This window comes from Cydia strobilella, chromosome 14, assembly GCF_947568885.1.
Source record: "Cydia strobilella chromosome 14, ilCydStro3.1, whole genome shotgun sequence".
In the NCBI taxonomy this organism is placed as follows: Eukaryota; Metazoa; Arthropoda; class Insecta; order Lepidoptera; family Tortricidae; genus Cydia; species Cydia strobilella.
Window position 1 is genome coordinate 5,247,293 of NC_086054.1, and position 21,498 is coordinate 5,268,790.

The window sequence follows — 21,498 nt, forward strand, 5'->3', positions numbered from 1 at the left end:
TCAATGACTGGCAGCTGTTCTATAGTCTTTTGGACCACCATCAACAGAGGCGCCAACTGGTGAGCAAAAAAACGATAGCCCTCATTGTTTTAATACGGTAATCATTTTAAAATTAAAAAATAGAACCTACATATATCTATTTGTATTTTAATTAAGAGGCCGTAGTCGATTTTGGAGCAAAAATTTTAAATTGATAGATTTAGACGTTGAAATTATACACGTTTTGTTACGTAATATCTAAATAACAAGTATTGGTTTCTATTAGCACGTTTTCTCATCTTGCCTTTTAATAATGAGGTCGCGAGCGTCCGTCACCAGTAATATATGAAGAGAAGGGGCAGTTTTTAAAAATTCATCAAAAAATTATGGTGGTAAATTATACAAATTGATGTATAAGAATAGTTTCAGCAAATGTTGTAGATTGTTCAAGTATCCAAATTACGTTGAAATTAAGTCGATTTTCAGAGAAATTGTAACTTGTTTTGAAGTAATTTCTGGAGAAAATTGAATTCATTTAACTTTCATTTTCTCGAACTCTTAAGTCATATAACAAAAATGTAATCTGATAAAGGTCAAGTACAGAATATGTGTAATACAAATTTACCATTTTTAGCAGTCCAAACTTTACAAAATTTACAAATAAGAGCGACAAAATCAGTGCTTTACGCGCGTTTACCTAGACGTGCTTCAGAAAAAAAATCATTACTAATTTAGTGAGTCTGTTTTCAAAAAATTGATCTGATAAAAGGCAAGATAAGAAGACGTGCTAATAGAAAACAGTACTTGTTATTTCAATTTGCTAACAAAAGGTGTACAATTTCATCGACGAAATCTATCAATTTTACATTTTTGCGACTAAAATCGACACCGGCCTCTTAAAAATATGTTTGTCAAAAACTGGTAACATTAACACAAACAAATAGGCAAGATAACAAATAATCTCGTTACACAATTACATTGTAGTTTTTACAATTGTCCAGCAATTTTCAGTTTAAATATCTGAAGGCACTCAAACATTTCAGTAAGGTCAGGTTAAGAGAAACTATTTATTTTGCTCGCGACAAGATAAACCGTATGCGGATAAAGTCCTTTTACGTATTTTAAGTCAATTTTATTTATGGAAGTTTTATTTTTAGTATTATCATTTAATTTGGTAGTAAATCTCTTTAAGTATTTCTTACTGTTTATTTTGCCTACAACTGATTCTCTTGCAGCAATATTTCTCTTACCCTTATCTTAATCTTATTCCGATAATATGATAAAAAACTTGAATAAAATTTCCCGTTTTCTCCATAGTAAATGTATGACAAAAAAGTTTCCTTTAATTTGTGGATTATTAGTACATTACTTACCTTAAGTTGTCCCCTAGGAAACTATTGATACTGGATAAGAATGGAATCGATTGGCATAAAAAAAAATTGCATGTAAGAAATAAAAAAATATATTTCCTACAAATTGTTTGGGAAAAGTTTTCCTCGATTTGTGGCTTTTCTAGCCGTTAATTTTTGGTCCCATACAATCTTTTGATCGTGGAAAGGAATAGGATCGATTGGCGTCAAAAAAAAGTTTGCCAAAATGACCTTTTTCTCGCACCCTGTATGTTTTTTCGAAAAACAGTAAACTCTAATCTTCATTAATTTGAAATTGAGGGAAGGTCTTATAAGACGATTTTCGCGTAGCAGCACGGGATCTGGTAGCTGTCCTCACAGACCACTAAGAAAATCCACCCTGTATAATAGGAATAGGTTATGACATGTTTGGCCTCTTTGCCCTTCACTATTTATTTGACATGAAACCGAGCGACCGGGGTAAGAGAAAGACATATTCATGTATTGACACGTTAATGTATGGCAGCATAATCCTTTTTCTCTTTCACTCTTATAAATTTCGGTATTTCACCATCGCCTCCTACCTGTGCTGCCATAATCCGACCATGAAAAATAATCCGGTCGGTGATAAGGACAAAGCATGGCACTATTTTCTCTTTCCTCTTATAGGAATCGCAATAAGACTATCTTTCTCTATCAAAGAGTGTCAGGCCCTTGATTTGATAGTAAAAAAGTAAGTTTTCTTCAAAGTAAAAAAAGTCAGACTCAGCAATGGGATCTATTTGATTTAGCAACGTCACCACAAACGTCATTGATATTAATGGTGTTTTTGAAAAATAATGCATCGCAAATGTGATTGCAAACTTCAGATATCCAATATATAACCTACAACACATCTATGCATGGAAACGATACAAAAATTTCCTATTTTTACTTTGAACCTTGTATAAATTGGGATGAATTTCATGGCAAAAACTATGAAGCAATTCGAATTAAATTGTAACGAGCAAGTCACCTTACTCGTATAATAAAAGCTAACATGTATTATATTATAGTGACGTAATACTGTCAAGTTGTCCGCTGTCCCGTCGCGGCCGCGGGGAGGGGGAGGGGAGGGGCTCCCAGAACACTTCATCTTGGGGTTTATCTGAGAACCTTAGGAACATCTGTAACGGAAAATATTGACTTCAATAAACGTGCCAACAGCAACAGACGTTATGTCGGTGCAATCAACTTTACGAATATATTTTTGTATTTGCCTTAATTAGTGACATAACTAAAATCAAAAGTTATCTGCTCTTCTTCCAAAAGTTAAGAATAGGGTAGGGTAGGAAACCGTGGCTCGGAAAAATTAGCCGGGTACAGTGGCTCACTCAACCTAATTCCAACATGATAGAGGCGATATTGGGGCGACTGAACCACTGTCCTACCCTACCCTACTGGAGCCGAATATCTGTTATTACTTATGTTGGTCAAAACAGTCTATTTTACGAGGTTCATTGGTGATGCATATATTATGCAATCCTACCTCTTCAAGAGAGCTTTGGTTGATGGTGTAGTCTTCGACGTCGCACTCGCTCTGCAGCTCGGCCATGAGTCTGAAAATGCTGCTCAGGCGAGTCGCTTCTTGCTTATCATCTGAAAATCAATATGAGTTTAGTTCATTAACTATCTTTACTTATATTTTTTGTTCTTCCTAGCTATTAAATATATTAATAACGGGTCACTCGCGTATTTAAAGTCGAAAAACTCTCGACTTGCGTTGACGGTGACGGACCGGCGCAGACTCCGCCGGCAAGCTCCTGATGACACTCCTCGGTACGGAGTGAAACATGTCGGGCGTTTTTCGACTTAAAATACGTGAGTGACCCGCTATTAATATGTCTGTGTCTCACGGAAGTTTTGTTATTAAAATTCCTAGCTATTCTTCCTAACTACACATCTGCGAATAAATCTCTGCGTCCTTAATGTGCTAAACGTTTGTAGCCGTTTCAACACTGCGTCGTCAGGACGGCGTGCGGAATGCGGATCTCATATATTTAAAATAGGCATAATGTATACTCCATACCGCCTTAATAGGCGTCGCGTGGGATCTTTGGTTAATATACCGTAGGTTATACATTATTACATATACAATGGTCGTTTCTTGAGCACCGAATAGACCAGCGGTGGAACAAAAATGGGTTTTGATAATATTAAAGTTTCTTCTTTTTCGATATGTCATTGTTAGCATGTTAAATAAGACTTTCGTAAAAAGTTAGAAATTTTTAGGGTGAGCGTTCGGATATATTGAAATATTTTAATTTTTGCTAATAACTTTGTAAATATAAAATTAAAGTTACAAAAAACTTTAACATATTTAATACCACTTTAATTTATACACAATATTCGGTTTTTAGAAATCTGGAACATGTGCTTTCTGGTGAACTTAAAAACATGAATTATTTTGTAAATAAATAATTAGAGTAGCTGATATTGCAAAATTACGATATTATGGATCAGCTTATTATACCTGTAAAAAATTAGAAATGTAGACAATGTGCTTCTCTAGATATTGATTTCTGGTTAAGCAGTATAGCCAATATTGAATTAAAGTTTGTAGAGTTAATATTAAACGGTCATGACAATGATCTTAGTTCCCACACAAAAGATTAGAAATATAAAATCAGTGCGTCACTAAATACTGATACGTATGCATTCCGTGCTTATATTTACGTTACATTTCAAACGCGCGGCATGTTCGCGCGCGCCGCGCTGTGCGCCGCCGAGGCAGCGATCAAACGGTATTGATATATAGATCAACGGGCTAGCGGGTAACCTAACCTTGCCAGACGCGTGCAAAATAATTTTTCTCTAAATTCAAAAAAATGTTCTAAAATCAATCTGTAATTTTTAACTGACTTCAATTTCATAGAAGGAGGAGGTTCTGTATTCGGTTGTGGCTATTTTTTTATGTATGTTCACCGATTACTCCGATACCCGTGGTCCGATTTGAGTAATTCTTTTTTACAGGGTAAAATTAAGTATCTAAATGGTCATAAAAGTAATAAACCAGAACATTTGGTCGTGTCGTATCTTTAACCTTGCCAGGCGATCTAAAAAGTATGGCACTTACTTGCACGCAAAATTAAGTTTGTTTACTATACAAATTGTATGCATTACAAAGTTATCTTTGCACGCAAAATTAAGTTTCTCTACTATACAAAGTGTACGCATTGCAGTTATTTTTGCACGCAAAATTATGTTTGTCTACTAAACAAAGTGTATGCATTACAAAGTTATTTTTGTAGTACAGTAAATTAAAGACCACTAGATAGGATGTACAGTTAGCAATACTATTCGCTTAGCACCTTTGCATACAAACTTCTATACAGGGGTGGTATCTTTTCTCTGCAGCTGACTGTACAATGTGATTGTAACTATGAGGATGGTGTATATTTATGATATATGAGGATATTTCTATTAAAAGTTATGTTAGATTTTGAAATTTTTATATTGAGTATATCTACTTATATAAAAAAAAAAATTTTGGTTATGGAATTTTATATTATATAACATATAAAAAAACACAACAATAAACAAAAAAAAATAGGGCTGTATCTCCTAAACCGTCCGTCGCAGCGCAAAAATAATAAAATGTTCGTTCCCCTTTAAATAACACTTAATATATAAAAAACACAATAAATAAATAAATATTATAGGACATTCTTACACAGATTGACTAAGTCCCACAGTAAGCTCAAGAAGGCTTGTGTTATGGGTACTCAGACAACGATATATATAATATACAAATACATAATTACATAGAAAACACCCATGACTCAGGAACAAATATCTGTGTTCATCACACAAATAAATGCCCTTACCGGGATTCGAACCCAGGACCATCGGCTTCACAGGCAGGGTCACCCACTAGGCCAGACCGGTCGTACAATGAAACACAAAAAGAAAAAAATATCTTTACACGGCTGTATCTCCTAAACCGCGCGTCGCAGGACAAAAACAATCATCAAATTTTCGTTCCACTTTAAGAAACCCTCAATTAATATTTAAAAAAAAAAAACAAAAAAATCCGAAAAAATCTTTATAAGGCTGTATATCCTGAACCGTGCGTCGTAGCGCAAAATAATAAAATTTTCGTTCAACTGCAGTGGACCCTTCATTAACATTAAAAAAAAAGAAAAAAGAAGAAAAAAAAAACTCCTAAACCGTGCGTTGTAGAGTAAAAATAATCTAGTTTTCGTTCCCCTTTGAGAGACCCCTAAGTAACATACAAAAAACACAATGAAAAACAAAAAAGAAAAAAACAAAGAAAAAATCTTTATAGGGTTGAATCTCCTAAACCGTGCGACGGAGCGCAAAAATAATCAAATTTTCGTTCCATTTTAAGAAACCCTTAATTAATATAGGTATAAAAAAACACAAAAAAATCTTTATAAGGCTGAATCTCCTAAACCGTGCGCCGTAGCGCAAAATAATAACATTTTCGTCCGCCTGCAGTGGACCCTTAATAAACATTTAAAAAAAACAAAGAAAAAAAAAACAGAAAAAATATTTACAGGGCTGTATCTCCTAAACCGTTCGTTATAGCGCAAAAATAATCAAATTTTCGTTCCCCTATCAGAAGCCCCTAAGTAACATACAAAAAACACAACGAAAACATAAAAGAAAAAACAAAGAAAACAATCTTTTTATAGGGCTGTATCTCCTAAACCGTGCGTCGGAGCGCAAAAAAAGTAAAATGTTCGTTCCCCTCTAAGAAACCCTTTTTTAATATGAGAAAAAACAAAAAAAAACGAAAGAAATATTTACACGGCTGTAGATCCTAAACCGTGCGTCGTAGCGCAAAAATAATCAAAATTTCATTCCACTTTAAGAAACCCTTAATTTATATTTAAAAAAAATCTTTACAGTACATATGGTGCTACTTTCTCGCACTAGTGCGTCAAATACCACTTTTCGTGCATATGTCGAAAGTTTAAAGGGCCATATGTACTGTAAAACGTTGTACGATACACGTGCGAATAGGTAATTCGCAACTCGTGTCGATTTAAAACACTCCCTGCGGTCGTGTTTTAATTTATCGCCACTCGTTTCAAATTTCCTCTTTTCCGCCCTTGTATCGTAAATAACTATTATAAGGCTGTATCTCCTAAACCGTGCATCGTAGCGCAAAATAATAAAATTTTCGTTCCATTGCAGTGGACCCTTAGTTAACATTAAAAAAAAGAAAAAAAAACAGAAAAATATCTTTACAGGGCTGTATCTCCTAAACCGTGCGTTGTAGCGCAAAAATAATCTAATTTTCGTTCCCGTTTGAGAAACCCGTAAGTAACATTCAAAAAATACAATGAAAAACAAAAAAGAAATGTTTGTATCTCTTAAATATTAAATATTAATTTTTAAATATTATTAAAGTGGAACGAAAATTTAATTATTTTTGCTCTTCGTTCCGACGCACGGTTTAGGAGATGCAACAACCCTATAATTTCTTTTTAGTTTTTCATTGTGTGTTTTGTATGTTACTTAGGGGCTTTTCAAAGGGGGACGAAAATTAGATTATTTTTGCGCTACAACGCACGGTTTAGGAGATACAACCCTATAAAGATTTTTTTTAATTTTTTGTTTTCTTCTTTGTTGTTCGATTATGTTTTTTGAATGTTACTTACGGGTTCCTCAAAGGGGAACGCAAATTTGATTAGTTTTGCGCTACAACGCACGGTTTACGAGATACAGCCCTGTAATAGTACATTTCGATGCTAGTGCGGAAAGTATGTCATTACCTCACGAGTACCGAGATATCTTGATATCGGGGCGAGTGAAGAATGACATTTCCGCACGTGTATCGAACGACGTTTTTTAATACAGTTGCGAAAAAATAAGAAAAACAATAAGTAAGGAATTCGAAACTTTTATATTATTAATTCTGTGACATTATTGACATTGACATTATGAAGAGGTGTTTTTTAACATTTATTCGACTAGAATGGATTTTGTTATTATTATTGAACCCACTTCATACAACATTGTAGACATTGTATTGTTTTACAAATATAAAACATTGTACTATTATTACCTAAATATCGTTATTAACGATTATTTGAATATCGTATATTTATAAAAACAATATCGAATGTTGCCTTTGGAAACTTAAAACATTCTTGCAGTAAGAAAAAACGCCTCTTCTTTGACAGGCGTTCCGTTCCATTCAGACAACTTATTAAGAATGGTTTTTCAACGTTAAAAAATAAACGTGTTATAATACTTATAATGATGAAGAGGTAAGTAATAAAGTATGAAATATGCATATTTTTCGTATTCTTACATTAACAGTAGATTTTTATGTTAATTACGACGTTTAAAGGAAACTATATTAACACTCATCAATAAGTAGTCGTGAATTGGAACAAGTATAAATTTAAAAAAATTGGAAAAGTAAAAAGCACTAGTTCGCGAAACGTCGTAATCAACATAAAAACCTACTGTTAAAGTAAGAATACGAAAAATATACATATTTCATATTTTATTACTTACCTCTTCATCATTATAATACGTCTATTTTTTTATATATTGAATATTGAAAAACCGTTCTTAATAAGTTGTCTGAATAGAACGGAACGCCTGTCAAAGGAGAGGCGTTTTTTATTTCTGCTTTAAATTTCCAAAGGCAACATTCGATATTGTTTTTATAAATGTACGATACACAAATAATCGTAATTAACGATATTTGGGTAATAATAGTACAATGTTTTATATGTACAATTGCCTTATAGAACATGCATTAAAAAAAATCTTTCATTGAAGTGGGTTCAATAATAATAACACCCAGCTAAAAAAACACCTCTTCATAATGTCAATGATGTCACAGAATTAATAATATAAAAGTTTCGAATTCCTTACTTGTTCTTTTCTTATTTTTTCGCAACTGTATTAAAAAAACGTCGTTCGATACACGTGCGGAAATGTCATTCTTCACTCGCCCCGATTCTTATCTCGGTACTCGTGAAGTAATGACATACTTTTCGCACTAGCATCGAAATGTACTATTCTGTTTTTTTTTGTTTTTTTTTTTAATGTTAACTAAGGGTCCACTGCAATGGAACGAAAATTTTATTATTTTGCGCTACGATGCACGGTTTAGGACATACAGCCTTATAAAGATTTTTTGTGTTTTTTTTAAATATATCAATTAAGGGTTTCTTAGTGGAACGAAAATTTGATTATTTTTGCGCTCCGTCGCACGGTTTAGGAGATACAACCATATAAAGATTTTTTCTTTGTTTTTCTTTTTAGTTTTCATTGTGTTTTCTGTATGTTACTTAGGGGTTTCTAAAAGGGGAACGAAAATTAGATTATTTTTGCGCTACAACGCACGGTTTAGGAGATACAGCCCTCTAAAAAAAAATTTCTGTTTTTTTTTCTTCTTTTTAAATATTCATTAAGTTTAACGAAAATTTTATATTTTACGCTACGACCCACGGTTCAGGAGATACAGCCTTATAAAGATTTTTTTGTTTTTTTTGTTTATTTTTTTTTTAATATTAATTAAGGGTTTCTTAAAGTGGAACGAACATTTGATTGTTTTTGCGCTACGACGCTCGGCTTAGGAGATACAGCCGTGTAAAGTTCTTTTTTTTCTTATTGTGTTTCATTGTGTTTTTTGTATATTAAAAGTGTTTTTTAAAGGGGAACGAAAATTTTATTATTTTTGCGCTACGACGGACGGGTTAGGAGATACAGCCCTATATTTCTTTTTTTTGTATATAATATAATATAAAATTCCATAACCAAACTTCAATTTTATATATAAGTAGATATATTTAATATAAAAATTTCAAAATCTAACATAATTTAATAATAGCGTCGTAGCGTAAAATAATACAATTTTCGTTCAACTTAATTAACATTTAAAAAGAAAAGAAAAAAAGAAATTTTTTTTAGAGGGCTGTATCTCCTAAACCGTGCGTTGTAGTGCAAAAATAGTCTAATTTTCGTTCCCCTTTGAGAAACTGCTAAGTAACATACAGAAAACACAATGAAAAACTAAAAATAAAAACAAAGAAAAAATCTTTATAGGGTTGTATCTCCTAAACCGTGCGACGGAGCGCAAAAATAATCAAATTTTCGTTCCACTAAGAAACCCTTAATTAATATATTTAAAAAAAAAACACAAAAAATCTTTATAATTCTGTATCTCCTAAACCGTGTGCCGTAGCGCAAAATAATAAACATTTTCGTTCGCCTGCAGTGGACCCTTAATAAACATAAAATAAAAAAAAATAGAAAAAAAAACAGAAAAAAATATTTACAGGGCTGTATCTCCTAAACCGTGCGTTGTAGCGCAAAAATAATCAAATTTTCGTTCCCTTAACAGAAGCCCTTAAGTAACATACAAAAAACACAATAAATAACATACATCATAAATATACACCATCGTCATAGTTACAAACACATTGTACAGTCAGCTGCAGAGAAAAGATACCACCCCTGTAAAGAAGTTTGTATGCAACGGTGCTAAGCGAATAGTATTGCTGACTGTACATCCTACCTAGTCTTTAATTTACTCGTCTTTAATTTACTGTACTACAAAAATAACTGTAATGCATACAATTACTTTAGTAGACAAACTTAATTTTGCGTACGAGTAAGTGCCATACGTTACTTTTTAGATCTTCTGGCAAGGTCAAAGACCCGACCAAATGTTCAAGCTTATTTTTTTGTGACTATTTAGATACTTAACTTCAACCTGTAAAAATTATAGATTGCCTCACGAACATTTTTGGAGCCCTAAAAAAATCTTAAAAAATATAAGGATTGATTTAGCCCCGCTACCCTGCAGCCAGACCTCCAGTGCTGAGTTAGGGTATGATAGGAGAAGTATCAGGCAAATTTTCAGCTTGCCTCAAGGACCTACTCCAAAATGTCTACCAGCTCTCGGACCACTAAGTAACTACAAATAATCAGTCCACATAACAAATATTTTGTACTCATTTTGAAGTCATAATTACATTAATTTCACGTAATATCGGCATCTAATTTATGTGCACGGTAAACAAACTAATGAATGACAAGAAAAGACAAGCAGCGCTTACGAAGTTGAGCGGGGGGTGGGGCGACCGGGCGAGGTACCTATAGGTATAGATAGATACGAATGCTACGATAGGCTCCCGCGTGCCGCGCCGGCACCTTGACGGACCAGCGCGGCGTATGTATGAATTTCGCGCCTTTTTAAATAGATTTGGCTATAACAATGGAAGCTACACACAGTAATTTCTTACTTTTCATAATATGGTTGCATATATTATTTTATAGTATGAAACTTATCTTTATAGACTTTAATTCAATATTGGACCTTACAGGACAAAAAACGCATATTAAAATTTAAGCAGCAATCATATTTTTCTAATTTTTCGGCTTTGTCTATTAACTTAAGAATTTAGAGATATTATTGTGGATTTTTAAAACTTTAATTCAATATCGACAAAATAATAAGCTAATTTTAGTTTGACAAAGAAGCACGTTAATTTTTTTTCTAAAAATGTAACAGTTTAAAGCGTCATACATAATTTAAACGATGAAGCTTAAACTTTGCACTTTAATTCAATATTCAAAAAGCATCAATCAAAATATATAAATACCTAATTTATACCTAACGCTCGTTCTAACTTTTCGTCTTAAATTACAAATATGCTTAAAAACATGTCCCCTGCCATATAAGCATCACTTTTCCTTCTTTAGAATTATCATAACTTTAAGGTCAAAAATATGGTCCCACTATCGGTCTACGAAGTAGTGGGGCGATGTCTTAGGAAACGGATGCCTAGGAGCAAGATACAGTTAGACGTTTCTCGGGCTATTTGTGTCCCTATAACCGCGGGTATCGGCATAGGGCATGCTCGTTTGCACGCTCCTGGCTTCGGTCTGTTAGTAAACCGTACCTATAACAGCGGGTATGACGAAGTGCATCCGGCCCCTGCTGAGGTCCCTCGGCACGGCGCGGGGCGCGCTCGCGAGCACGCGTCTCCAGGCATCGCGCGGACTTTGTTGCGTCGCGTCCTCGCGCCGCCCCACGCGACATGATATCGCGTAGCCACCGCCGAATCTGTGATAGAAAGTGTATTTAGACCAAGTTTTAGTTATCAGACAGGGGCAGTACTCCTGGGTTAATAAGGTTTAATAAATGCGCAAAATTTTTATATTTAGAAACTTTTAGCAACCTATTTTCAGCTGAATTGCTATTTTAGATTGTTTTATTTACATTTCTTCGTTCATTTCTAATGGGAGATCGGAGAACGTTTTAAACCGATGGAATTTTCGTCTACTGCCTAACATTTCCGTCTACTGCCTAACTTAGTAACAGACCCAGCGATAAGTTAAAGGTAAACCTAAAAACATCTTTCTACGCTTACTTTTAATAAATCTGAATGCTCCTGTTACTTCCGAACTTATCGCTGGGTCTGTTATTAAGTTCGGAAGTAACAGGAGCATTCAGATTTATAAAAAGTAAGCGTAGAAAGATTTTTTTTAGGTTTACTTTTAATAAATCTGAATCCTACAAGTACTCTGCTCCAATAAAAACTATTAGAGTTTATGTTAGCCTTTCACGACCTATTGATTCACCAAAACTAGAAACATCTCGGGATTTATGATTCTATTAATAGTTTACATCGGCCAATGATAGCTTAATTTACTAACCAAAATATGGAAGTGTACGGTAAAAAAGATAGAGTTGGTCGAAGATTTCTCTGCAATGATTTTAATAGCACACGAGGTGCAAGTGTTATTTATACGTCATAATTTCACAGAAGTTTAACGTTTAAAATAACACTTGCACTGCTATCAAAATCGTTGCAGATTTGTCTCGGTCCGACTCCAGTCGAGGCTCATTAGTTAGTCTATTCATATTACGGTAAGCATCACGCAGCCAAACGTGAGCCAAATATGATACCTCATTGTTATGCTTTTGGACGCCAATGATCGATACATACGCACCGTAGGTTCAACGACAAAGACCGATTATTCGGTCATAGACCACAGAGCAACGTAGACCTACATGCATATAGTTCAATTTCAGTTTTGACACTTCGGTGACGCGGCGTCCGGATGACCGCTTTTGTGTTTGACACGGCGTCGAAAAGGCCTTAGTGTAAGGCCTGAGTGGACGCTCAAAGCGGAGCGTTCGGCGGGGCGTGCAGCGTCGCGTCGGGCTCACAAGTGATGTGAGCAGCGTGCACTAAGGCCGCTCCTATACGTTTGCATTTGTTTAACATGCACGCCGCGCGCCCCGCCCCGCTGCACGCCCAACTCGAGCGTCCACTCAGGCCTTACACTAAAAGAGTCGTTATAGTTGAAACTCACCGTCGTAGACAATCATCGACGCTCCCTAGCGCGCACAGCCGGCCGCGGCGCACGAGCGCCACCCTCGCGCACAGGCGGCGCGCGTCCTGCAGCGCGTGCGTGGACAGCAGCACGCCGCGCCGCGCGCACAGCGCCGCGCGCAGCCCGCGCGCCACGCAGCCGCGCGACCCGGGGTCCATGCCGCTGCCGAGAACATTCATTCATTCATTCATTCCTTTATAAAACATAGTTTTACCAAAGATAGATATAACTCCGTAATAGATGGATACAGTCTAAGGAAAAAACGTGCCTCGAAAATCACGAAAATTTGATTCTCGATCAGATGGCGCCACTAGTTTTGGCCTACACTCGTATAGAGGGCGTTGACTTTTCGTTTGTTATTTATAATTATAACGCATACCAGTGAAAGAACATGGGTCAAAATCATATAAAAATAATTAATGCAAATAAAAAAATCATTTATCCATATTTAAATACATTTTATCGTATTTTTATAAATATTTATTTTTAGTTTCAAAGTGTGTCGACAGATGGCAGTGAATTTACTGGGGTTACAAAATTTACTATGACAGTACCGCTCTAGTATAAGTTACTCTATGGTTTTACATATGGACGGTATAGAAAGGACGACAATCTCTTATGGTAGAACTATTGCAAAAGTGATCAGCTTTCAGCTGTAAATAATAGTTCCTAATCTCTCCGGTGGCGCTAGTTAGGCTCTGGGACATGAGTATAACATGAACCATATAAGGCAACAAATAACCCGACCAAATTACGTAGGTTGTTTTTGGTAGTATTTCGGTGTATGGTGGCGCCGCCTAAATACTGTTTTTTGATGGACACTTTTCATACATAGAGATTTGGCTCCTTTATATAGTCTCCATGGTTTTACATTTCATTCAAAGTGAAAGAAGGAACTCAATAGTAGATTGTTAACCGAGGGATGACAGGCCCTCATTTTTGTCGAGATAGTTTGGCGCTCGAACGCAATGAGAGCGCCAATAGTCCGAGGCTGAAATGATGTCTTTCACCCGAGTTAAACACTCTACTTTTCATTTCGAATACGGGAAAAAATACATATTTTTTTAAAGACATGACTAACTATAATTTAGCATTCCTTGGGGGTACTTTCAATTAACCGTTTAGGTAAAAGTATCGTTATTTATGGAATGGGGAGTTAAATATCAGAATGGAAATTATATAACAAACCCATGTATGTACAACCAAATTTCAATGGGTAATCGTAAAAAAAAAAATTGTACTTGAAAACTAAAATGCACAAACTTATCACTTTCTGTACACTTTTTAGAACAACAATGAGCCTCTTTCAGAGCATGCGAAATAAAATAATAATATCCTATCGTTGAAAACAATAAAATACAATTGACTAATTCACACCCAGTGCGTGCGTTTTGGTACTATTTTACAAGGTCATCCATGGATGGCCATAAGTATTTATTGTGTGTTTAAGAGGAAAATTCGTACAAAAACATACATACTGTTAGAAGTATTAGAACAAATTAAATTATTTACAGAAAATACTTTAATTTGTTTTTATTTTAAGTAGAAACACTACTATATAAATTATAAACTGAAATAAATGTCATATACTAAGAAAATTACCAAGGCCTCCAGTGCCCCAGGCAGGAATCGAACCAGCGTCCTCTGCCAACGCGGCAGGTGCCTGTGCCATTCGGCCACTGGGCTACAGCGGCATAGATCGAAATTTTCCAATTATATGCACTTGTTACTGAAGGCTAAGGCGCCCCCTGGCCATCCCTAAATATATTATTATCATTTCAGTTTAAAAACATACATAGTACTCACCTAGTAGGCTCGTCAAGTAACACCAACGGGGTCCTGCCCATGAAAGCGATAGCAGCACAGAGCTTCCTCTTGTTCCCGCCGCTGAGCGCGCCCGTACGCACCTCCACGTATTTGGACAAGTCGAACATGTCCACTGTTCGCTTTATAACCTGTACAAGCAAAATCATTACACAACTAAATTTAAATGAAACAAAACGCCTGAATATCCTGGTACCTACAATTCACATTGATATATCGTCAGGTGACAACCAAAACTCACTAATTACTTAAAAAATATTAAACAAAAATCGATCTTATTTTGGTACTAATATAGTTCACTATGGCTATGAACTTGTGGTGGTAATTAATGAGTTTTGGTTGTCACCTGACAACATGTAAGTTTAACAAACCGACCAAGTGCGAGTTGGACTCGCGCACCGAGGGTTCCGTACTTTTTAGTATTTGTTGTTATAGAGGCAACAGAAATACATCATCTGTGAAAATTTCAACTGTCTAGCTATCACGGTTCATGAGACAGCCTGGTGACAGAGAGACAGACGGACAGCGGAGTCTTAGTAATAGGGTCCCGTTTTTACCCTTTGGGTACGGAACCCTAAAAAGGGAAGCGAAATCATCCATTATGTTTAAATGGAAACCCACTTTGAATATTATATGGATAGAATGTTTATTTGCTTGCTTACCAAGCGTTTACCAAGAAACTTAAAAATAAATCGAGTGGAAAAATTCACTGTCATAAAAATTTGGAATAAAAGCTCCCTTGTAGAAGCTATTTTCTGTTCCTCGCATTTCGGCCTCACAGGTCGGTTGGAAAGACAAAAGAATTACCTCATCTTCTTGCTCTATGCTCCGCAGCTCGCAGTAGAAACTGAGCGTCTCTCGTACTGTCAGGAGTGGATCTAGGGCATCATTTTGTGGACAGTAACCTGTAAGGAAGCCGTACAATTTTATGGACATTTTACAATAAAAACCGGACAAGTGCGAGACGTACTCGCACACCGAGGGCTCCGTACTTTTTAGTATTTGTTGTTATAGCGGCAACAGAAATCTAGACAGCTGAAATTTTCACAGATGATGTATTCTATCTCGGTCTATCACGGTTCCTGAGATACAGCCTGGTGACGGACAGACGGACAGTGGAGTCTTAATAATAGGGTCCTGTTTCTACCCTTTGGGTACGGAACCCTAAAAAGGAGCATCACTGTGCTCCATACGCGAGTTAGGGCCAGTTGAGTCATATCAAAATTTTTGACTGTAAATCCTTCGCTTAAATTTATTGCATCCGGAAAAAATCATAATAGTTTTGTAAGTTTTACAATTATATTAGTAAGTCTGTCGATTGCAGTTTGTGAAGATGGCGTTAAAAACTTCCAGCTCCATTGTCTTTTTTTTTTCAAAGTACCTACCGATCCTTTCTAAATGTATGTCTATAGGGACCGTGCGCGTTGGAGGGTCTGCCATCTTGTGGCCTGAATCGGAACCATAAACATGTACATCACATGTACATTGACACTTCACGCCAAAGCAAGTGCTGCCATCTTGTGGGCTACTTTGCAAGCATAAATTACACATTTACGCCTCGCGCCATAAATCTGACGTCTCCTGTACTGCCCCCTACAGTTTATGCACGCTCCCTATACACACACAACGGAACTGTTTTAAAGTATGTTATAAGAATGAAAATAAATAAGTGAGCTTACTGATCAACCCGCTGCACAGCTGCCGCGGCGAGACGGTCGCCTCGTTCAGATATATCTGACCGCTGGTGGGCCGCACCTCCCCCGTGAGCATCGCGAATGTGGTGGACTTGCCCGCCCCGTTCTCCCCTAATAGCGCCGTACACTGGAAGATAAGGTAGTATTATGACAGTTGTGACAGCAGCAACCCTCGGTTGTACATCACTCCGGTGTGAGCAATACACAGCTATGCACATATATAGCGATGTCCCACTCGGAGCGGTGTGTGAGCATCCAATATGAGAATTAAAAAAAATGTGTGCAAACAGTACACTATAAAACACTGATTTAAACTTTCACGATTTTTACTCATTATTATTCACAACGAAGGACCTTAATCGCGTAAAATAAGTTTTAAATTTACCTCCGGTTTCGAGGACGGCGTTGTCTCCGTGGTCTCGGAGAAGACTGGCTAAAGTTGACATCAACATCTAGGCGCACGAGTTTTTCGAACTACCCGCACTTAGTCTTGTTTATTAACTTGAACGTTTTGCGCACTAGGGATGTCACCCGGTCGACATACAACGGGGGTAAATTTAAAACTTATTTTACGCGATTAAGTCCCGTCGTTGTGAATAATAATGAGTACATTATAACTATTATAAGTTTGAAGTTTGGTCGATTGAGTTTTTTGGATGTCAATGAGGGGAGTTCCATACCTGTCCCGGCGGTATGCCCAGCGTGAGTTGGCTGACCGCAGCCCTCGGTCCGCCGAGGGCGCGGTACTGCTTGCTCAACGTCACGCACTGCGCCACGTCCGCCGTCGTCGACACCATTCGTTTCACTGAGTTCTTCTTGCCTTCCGTGTCTATGAAACCTGCGGGAAATGTAACATATATAATATATGTGGTATTTTCTATAAAAAGGGACCTTATTGTCGATGGCGCTTACGCCATTATAAACGATGCTCCGATATAGTACAGTGCCGCGCGACGCTGTGCGGCGTAAGCGCCATCGACAATAAGCTCCCTTTTCATAGAAAATGCCCCATGTAACTGTCAGCCATAATCACAATTTGGCTTGTAAAGAAACCGCAAAATTTGTAATTTGTTTTGACATTACATAGGCATTTCATTCATTTACGAATGTAGTTCATGAAATATTTTTACAAACACTTTCCAGAAAACTTAAAAAAAATTCAGTCGGTCGTTCTCCAGATTTGCGCCTGTATCTAAACTACATAAAACCATAGAAAATTATGAAAAGCTTAACATTAAGTCTGCAGACATAAAATTAAAGAGACCGCAAGATGCTCCTCATCTTCAGAAAATATGTTTAAATAGTAACAGTAACTGAACGCACGAGCCATTCCATTAAAATACACGTTAGTCGTTAATTCTCGCGTCAAATTTTTGCACTAATTAAGTTAGAGTGAATTGAATTAGAATTACCAGCGTTAATGTTCCCAATAGTGGGCAGTCGCACGACCCGCGCGCTCGTGGCCAGGATGGCGTCGGCCACGCGCCTCCTCTCCGCGACTACGTCGGCCGCTTCCATTTCGTTGTTGTCCACGGTCAGTGCTTTGCTACGGAACCTGGAACAATTATTCCATTTATATTAACAAATTTGAAAATTACGTTAAATAATAATTCAGGGGCCCTATTCGAGATGCACAACTGTCAGTTTCGGCTTCAACATCAGTTCAACAGTGGAATGAATCATTTGTTCATCAACTGTGGAAAGTATCATTTGGTTGTACACCAAAACTCATTCATTGAAAAAATTATGCAACAATAATCAACTTTGTTTTCTTACTACTATACGGTTTAAAATGGCTCTGAACTCTGCGTGGTTCGGTTTGGTTTCGTTGTCACCTAACTGTGGATTGCTAATGTCAAATTTACCTATTTGACAACACACGATTTCTTCCATTCAACTGAAGTTCAACACGAAACGTCACTTAACGCATGTCGAATGCCGCTCCAGTTCTTTCCTATTATTGTAAACCACAGATTTCAGAAGTAAACATAAGCCAGTCAGAAAAATTTGACACGAACCGAGTGAATAAGGGGGTAACTTTATCCTCCTTAAGGCTCAAGGTCCTAACTATAGTCAGTTTGACGAAATTTAAATCATGTTCAATTGGAACAGTTGCATTTGCTTTGTTTCTTTCAATTTTCAAGCAACATAAAATCAACTCTATACCCTAAACTATAGGTTCAAATTTCAGGGCAAATTTTTGGGCTTTTCATTTGTATGGCTGGATCTTAGAAGGATATAATAGGTACTTCTACCAAACGAATAAAATATTAGGGTGCATCCAGATCTGGCGCACCACACCTGTCTCAGCTGCCTCTGCTTCTCATTGAATGAATGACTGATAGCTTACACATTAACGCTTTTCCAATTTATTTTAAATGAGAAACTAAGATGAAGAGGAAAAACGCAATGTTCCAAATTCCAACTGTGTGGGTTGATTAAATCTTGACTCATGTCACTAAGCATCACTTTAAGACCTTTAAGTTACCAATCGATATCTGGGTAGGAAAGGACAATAATAGATGGCGTTACCTGGCCAGGATTCCCTCGAAGCAGTCGTATTCGATGGCCAGGTTGAGCAGCATGAGCGCAGTGCCGACCAGCGCGGACGCCGCGTAGTGATACACTAACAGTTCGCTCGACAACGGGTCCTTGTAGGTGTCCATACCAAAGCGCTCTAACACCTGCAGAGATTACAATTTTCAGCATAGGCGGACTTAGAAAACTGGCTGGATTTATTAATTTGGCATTAACTTTTAATTAAAATATAACAAGTCATAGAATCCAGTATATTGTCATAGTATATTAATCATAGTCAGTCCACGGCTAAGAGCTGTTTCCCACTTACGTCCAGTTTTTTGCGGGTACGGTTTTTTGCAGGATCCAGTTTTTTGTACCATAGATAAAGATAAAAAGATATTTATTCGTGACGATCACAACACAAGTACGAACATGTACAGACAACAACAGCACGAAAAGAAGAAATCATCAAGTGTGTATCACGAAATGGACCCAACTCAGCATAATGCTAGCTATAAAGCCAGCGCTGGTCTTCCGTAGGGCCCATTCGGTGGTGCCACGACAGATAACACACAGTTAACATGCAGTATCCCGCAAACAGAATGCTCGTGTGAACGTTACTATATTAGCACGTATACCTACTACTAGCGGGAAACTGCAAAAACCGTACCCCGAAAAAAACTGGACGTAAGTGGGAAAGAGCTCTAAATAAGTAAGTTGCGTAAGCACGGATGTTCATAAACATTTCATAGGATCATTTTCTTTAAATGGCCTTTTTAGTTGTTATTTTAAATTGCGCAGCTTTATTGAAAAATGTCGTTTTGTTCAAGACAGCCTGCAATATTGTTTGCACATCTTTGTAAATGTTACAAAACTGAAACTAGTATAGTTTACCTGTGCCTGCACTGTGTTCTTGGCGATCTCCAGTAAAGCGTCGGCCAGTATGAACTGCGGGCACAACATGAATATCTTGTGCAGCACCCACCGCGCGTCGTCCGTCGCCTGTCAACAAACATCATGAATGAGTGACAAATAAAAAAAAACCCCATCACGTGTAACGCCCGTAACAGCTATTTGAAAACTCATTCAGTAATACCGTATTTTCGGGCAGTAAATTTCAAATTCCAGCTCATTTTCCTATGGCTCTTATGCGTAGAATAAACTGAAATAAGCAAGCTAAGCCCGAAGGGCATATACGATAACAGCGGGCGCAGGATGGTTCCATTTTTATCGCCTGTCACTATGCCCGTCACTTTCGCACTCACATACTTGTTAGAACGTGACAGGCATGGTGACACGCGATAAAAATGCGACCGTGCTACCGCCGCAGGAATTGAAATTTCGATATTATTTTTATGCCTTCCGGGATAGGAAAAAATTTACTTTAGGATAAAATACCACAGAATAAATGTTTAAAAAATCGCTGTATGAAGAAAAACGTAGAACTAAAAATGTCTGCTTTCTTATTATAATTACCAAACTGTGTTGTTATTAATTTATTTTAATAAACAATGTTCACCGAACCTGTGATTCAGAGATGATGTCCATAATGAGCAATATTGTGATGCCGGAGAGGCCGAGGAACACGTTGGCGCAGAAGATGACCATGTTCGCGAGGCTGGGGTCCGTGAACCACTTCTCAAGCACGTGGACCAAATTCCCGCAGGAATAGCTGAGAAGTCAATGAAAAGTCACTTAAGGTGGTTCGATTTTCATACAAAATTCAATCTGCTTTAATTAAGGCACTACACACTATTACTACACAAATATTTGCTCATTTATCTACTTTCGAATATTCGTTTGCGCTAAATTAATAGAAAAACTTTGTTTCATACAGAAATCATACATAAATCAACGTAATTTTTTCATCAATTTTACGTATGTGTGTGTCACAAATGTCGTGTACAAATACGTTGCGTGCGGCGTTGCCACTCTATGACGTTGGCGACGTTGCCTGGCCGACCTGGCAGGATTTGCAGTGCCGTCATGTTTAGTGCATTTTTATTTGACAGTGTTGACACTGACACATAGGGTCATGTTTATTGTGACATCAATTTGTTTGTATAAACTGAAAATGATAGCAACGTCTAAATCAAGTTACAAAAATCATCGGTGTTCTGGTCCGCGAAAATCCAGAAAAATTCAGACTCAATTGAAGCGGAATTCATGATGGTGAAGTTTCGTAAGGTAGGTACAGTTTCATTCCTTCATTGTACATTGTAATTTTCTCGTGCCGATCTTTTTAGAAAATAATTCTCACTTCTTCCGTAATATAAGCAGTGAACAATACCTATATGTGTAATTATTACTGTTTTGGTTGCCGAATAGTCAATGTGTCACTAACTCTAGGTTTTTTAGGTATTGTGCAAAATGAAGAGGCATTCTTGGAAATAAAATGTTTTCCTTCATTAGCCAGAAAAAATCAGGACATCCTCACTGCAATAAAGTAAAATAAAACATTTCGTGGGGATGAAAATTATGGAATTTTGTCTATGAATGAAAAACACAATTATTACTAGGTAAGTAAATGATAACTTTATTAGAATCCATATTGTTGCGTCATCTTTCTTCCTATAACATTAGAGATTTTGTGCTATCATGATATTATTTTTCTTTCAGGTACAGGGACAACTACGGATAACAAATATGAAAAAATGTTATTTCATTTGTTGTGTGAATCCATCTACACCAACAAGACATCCACTGCTGGACATAGGCCTCCCCAGGGATCTCCACAACGACTGGTCTTGCAA

General features: G+C 36.8%; 1 protein-coding gene across 2 annotated transcripts in view; it reads right to left on the reverse strand.

Moving 5' to 3' along the window:
• Positions 1-2,160: 2,160 nt before the first annotated feature.
• LOC134747100 (uncharacterized) overlaps positions 2,161-21,498 on the reverse strand; it is a 64,415-nt gene continuing 45,077 nt past the window's right edge. For both annotated transcript variants that reach the window (XM_063681666.1, XM_063681665.1), the window contains exons 57-68: positions 20,270-20,417; positions 19,640-19,747; positions 18,758-18,909; positions 17,638-17,780; positions 16,906-17,063; positions 16,211-16,352; positions 15,339-15,436; positions 14,514-14,662; positions 12,687-12,869; positions 11,267-11,430; positions 2,857-2,966; positions 2,161-2,494 (exon numbers count right to left, since the gene is read on the reverse strand). In XM_063681666.1, coding sequence (XP_063537736.1) covers positions 2,378-2,494; positions 2,857-2,966; positions 11,267-11,430; positions 12,687-12,869; positions 14,514-14,662; positions 15,339-15,436; positions 16,211-16,352; positions 16,906-17,063; positions 17,638-17,780; positions 18,758-18,909; positions 19,640-19,747; positions 20,270-20,417 — 1,672 coding nt within the window. In that variant the 3' untranslated portion in view covers positions 2,161-2,377. The remainder of the gene's footprint in view (positions 2,495-2,856; positions 2,967-11,266; positions 11,431-12,686; positions 12,870-14,513; positions 14,663-15,338; positions 15,437-16,210; positions 16,353-16,905; positions 17,064-17,637; positions 17,781-18,757; positions 18,910-19,639; positions 19,748-20,269; positions 20,418-21,498) is intronic.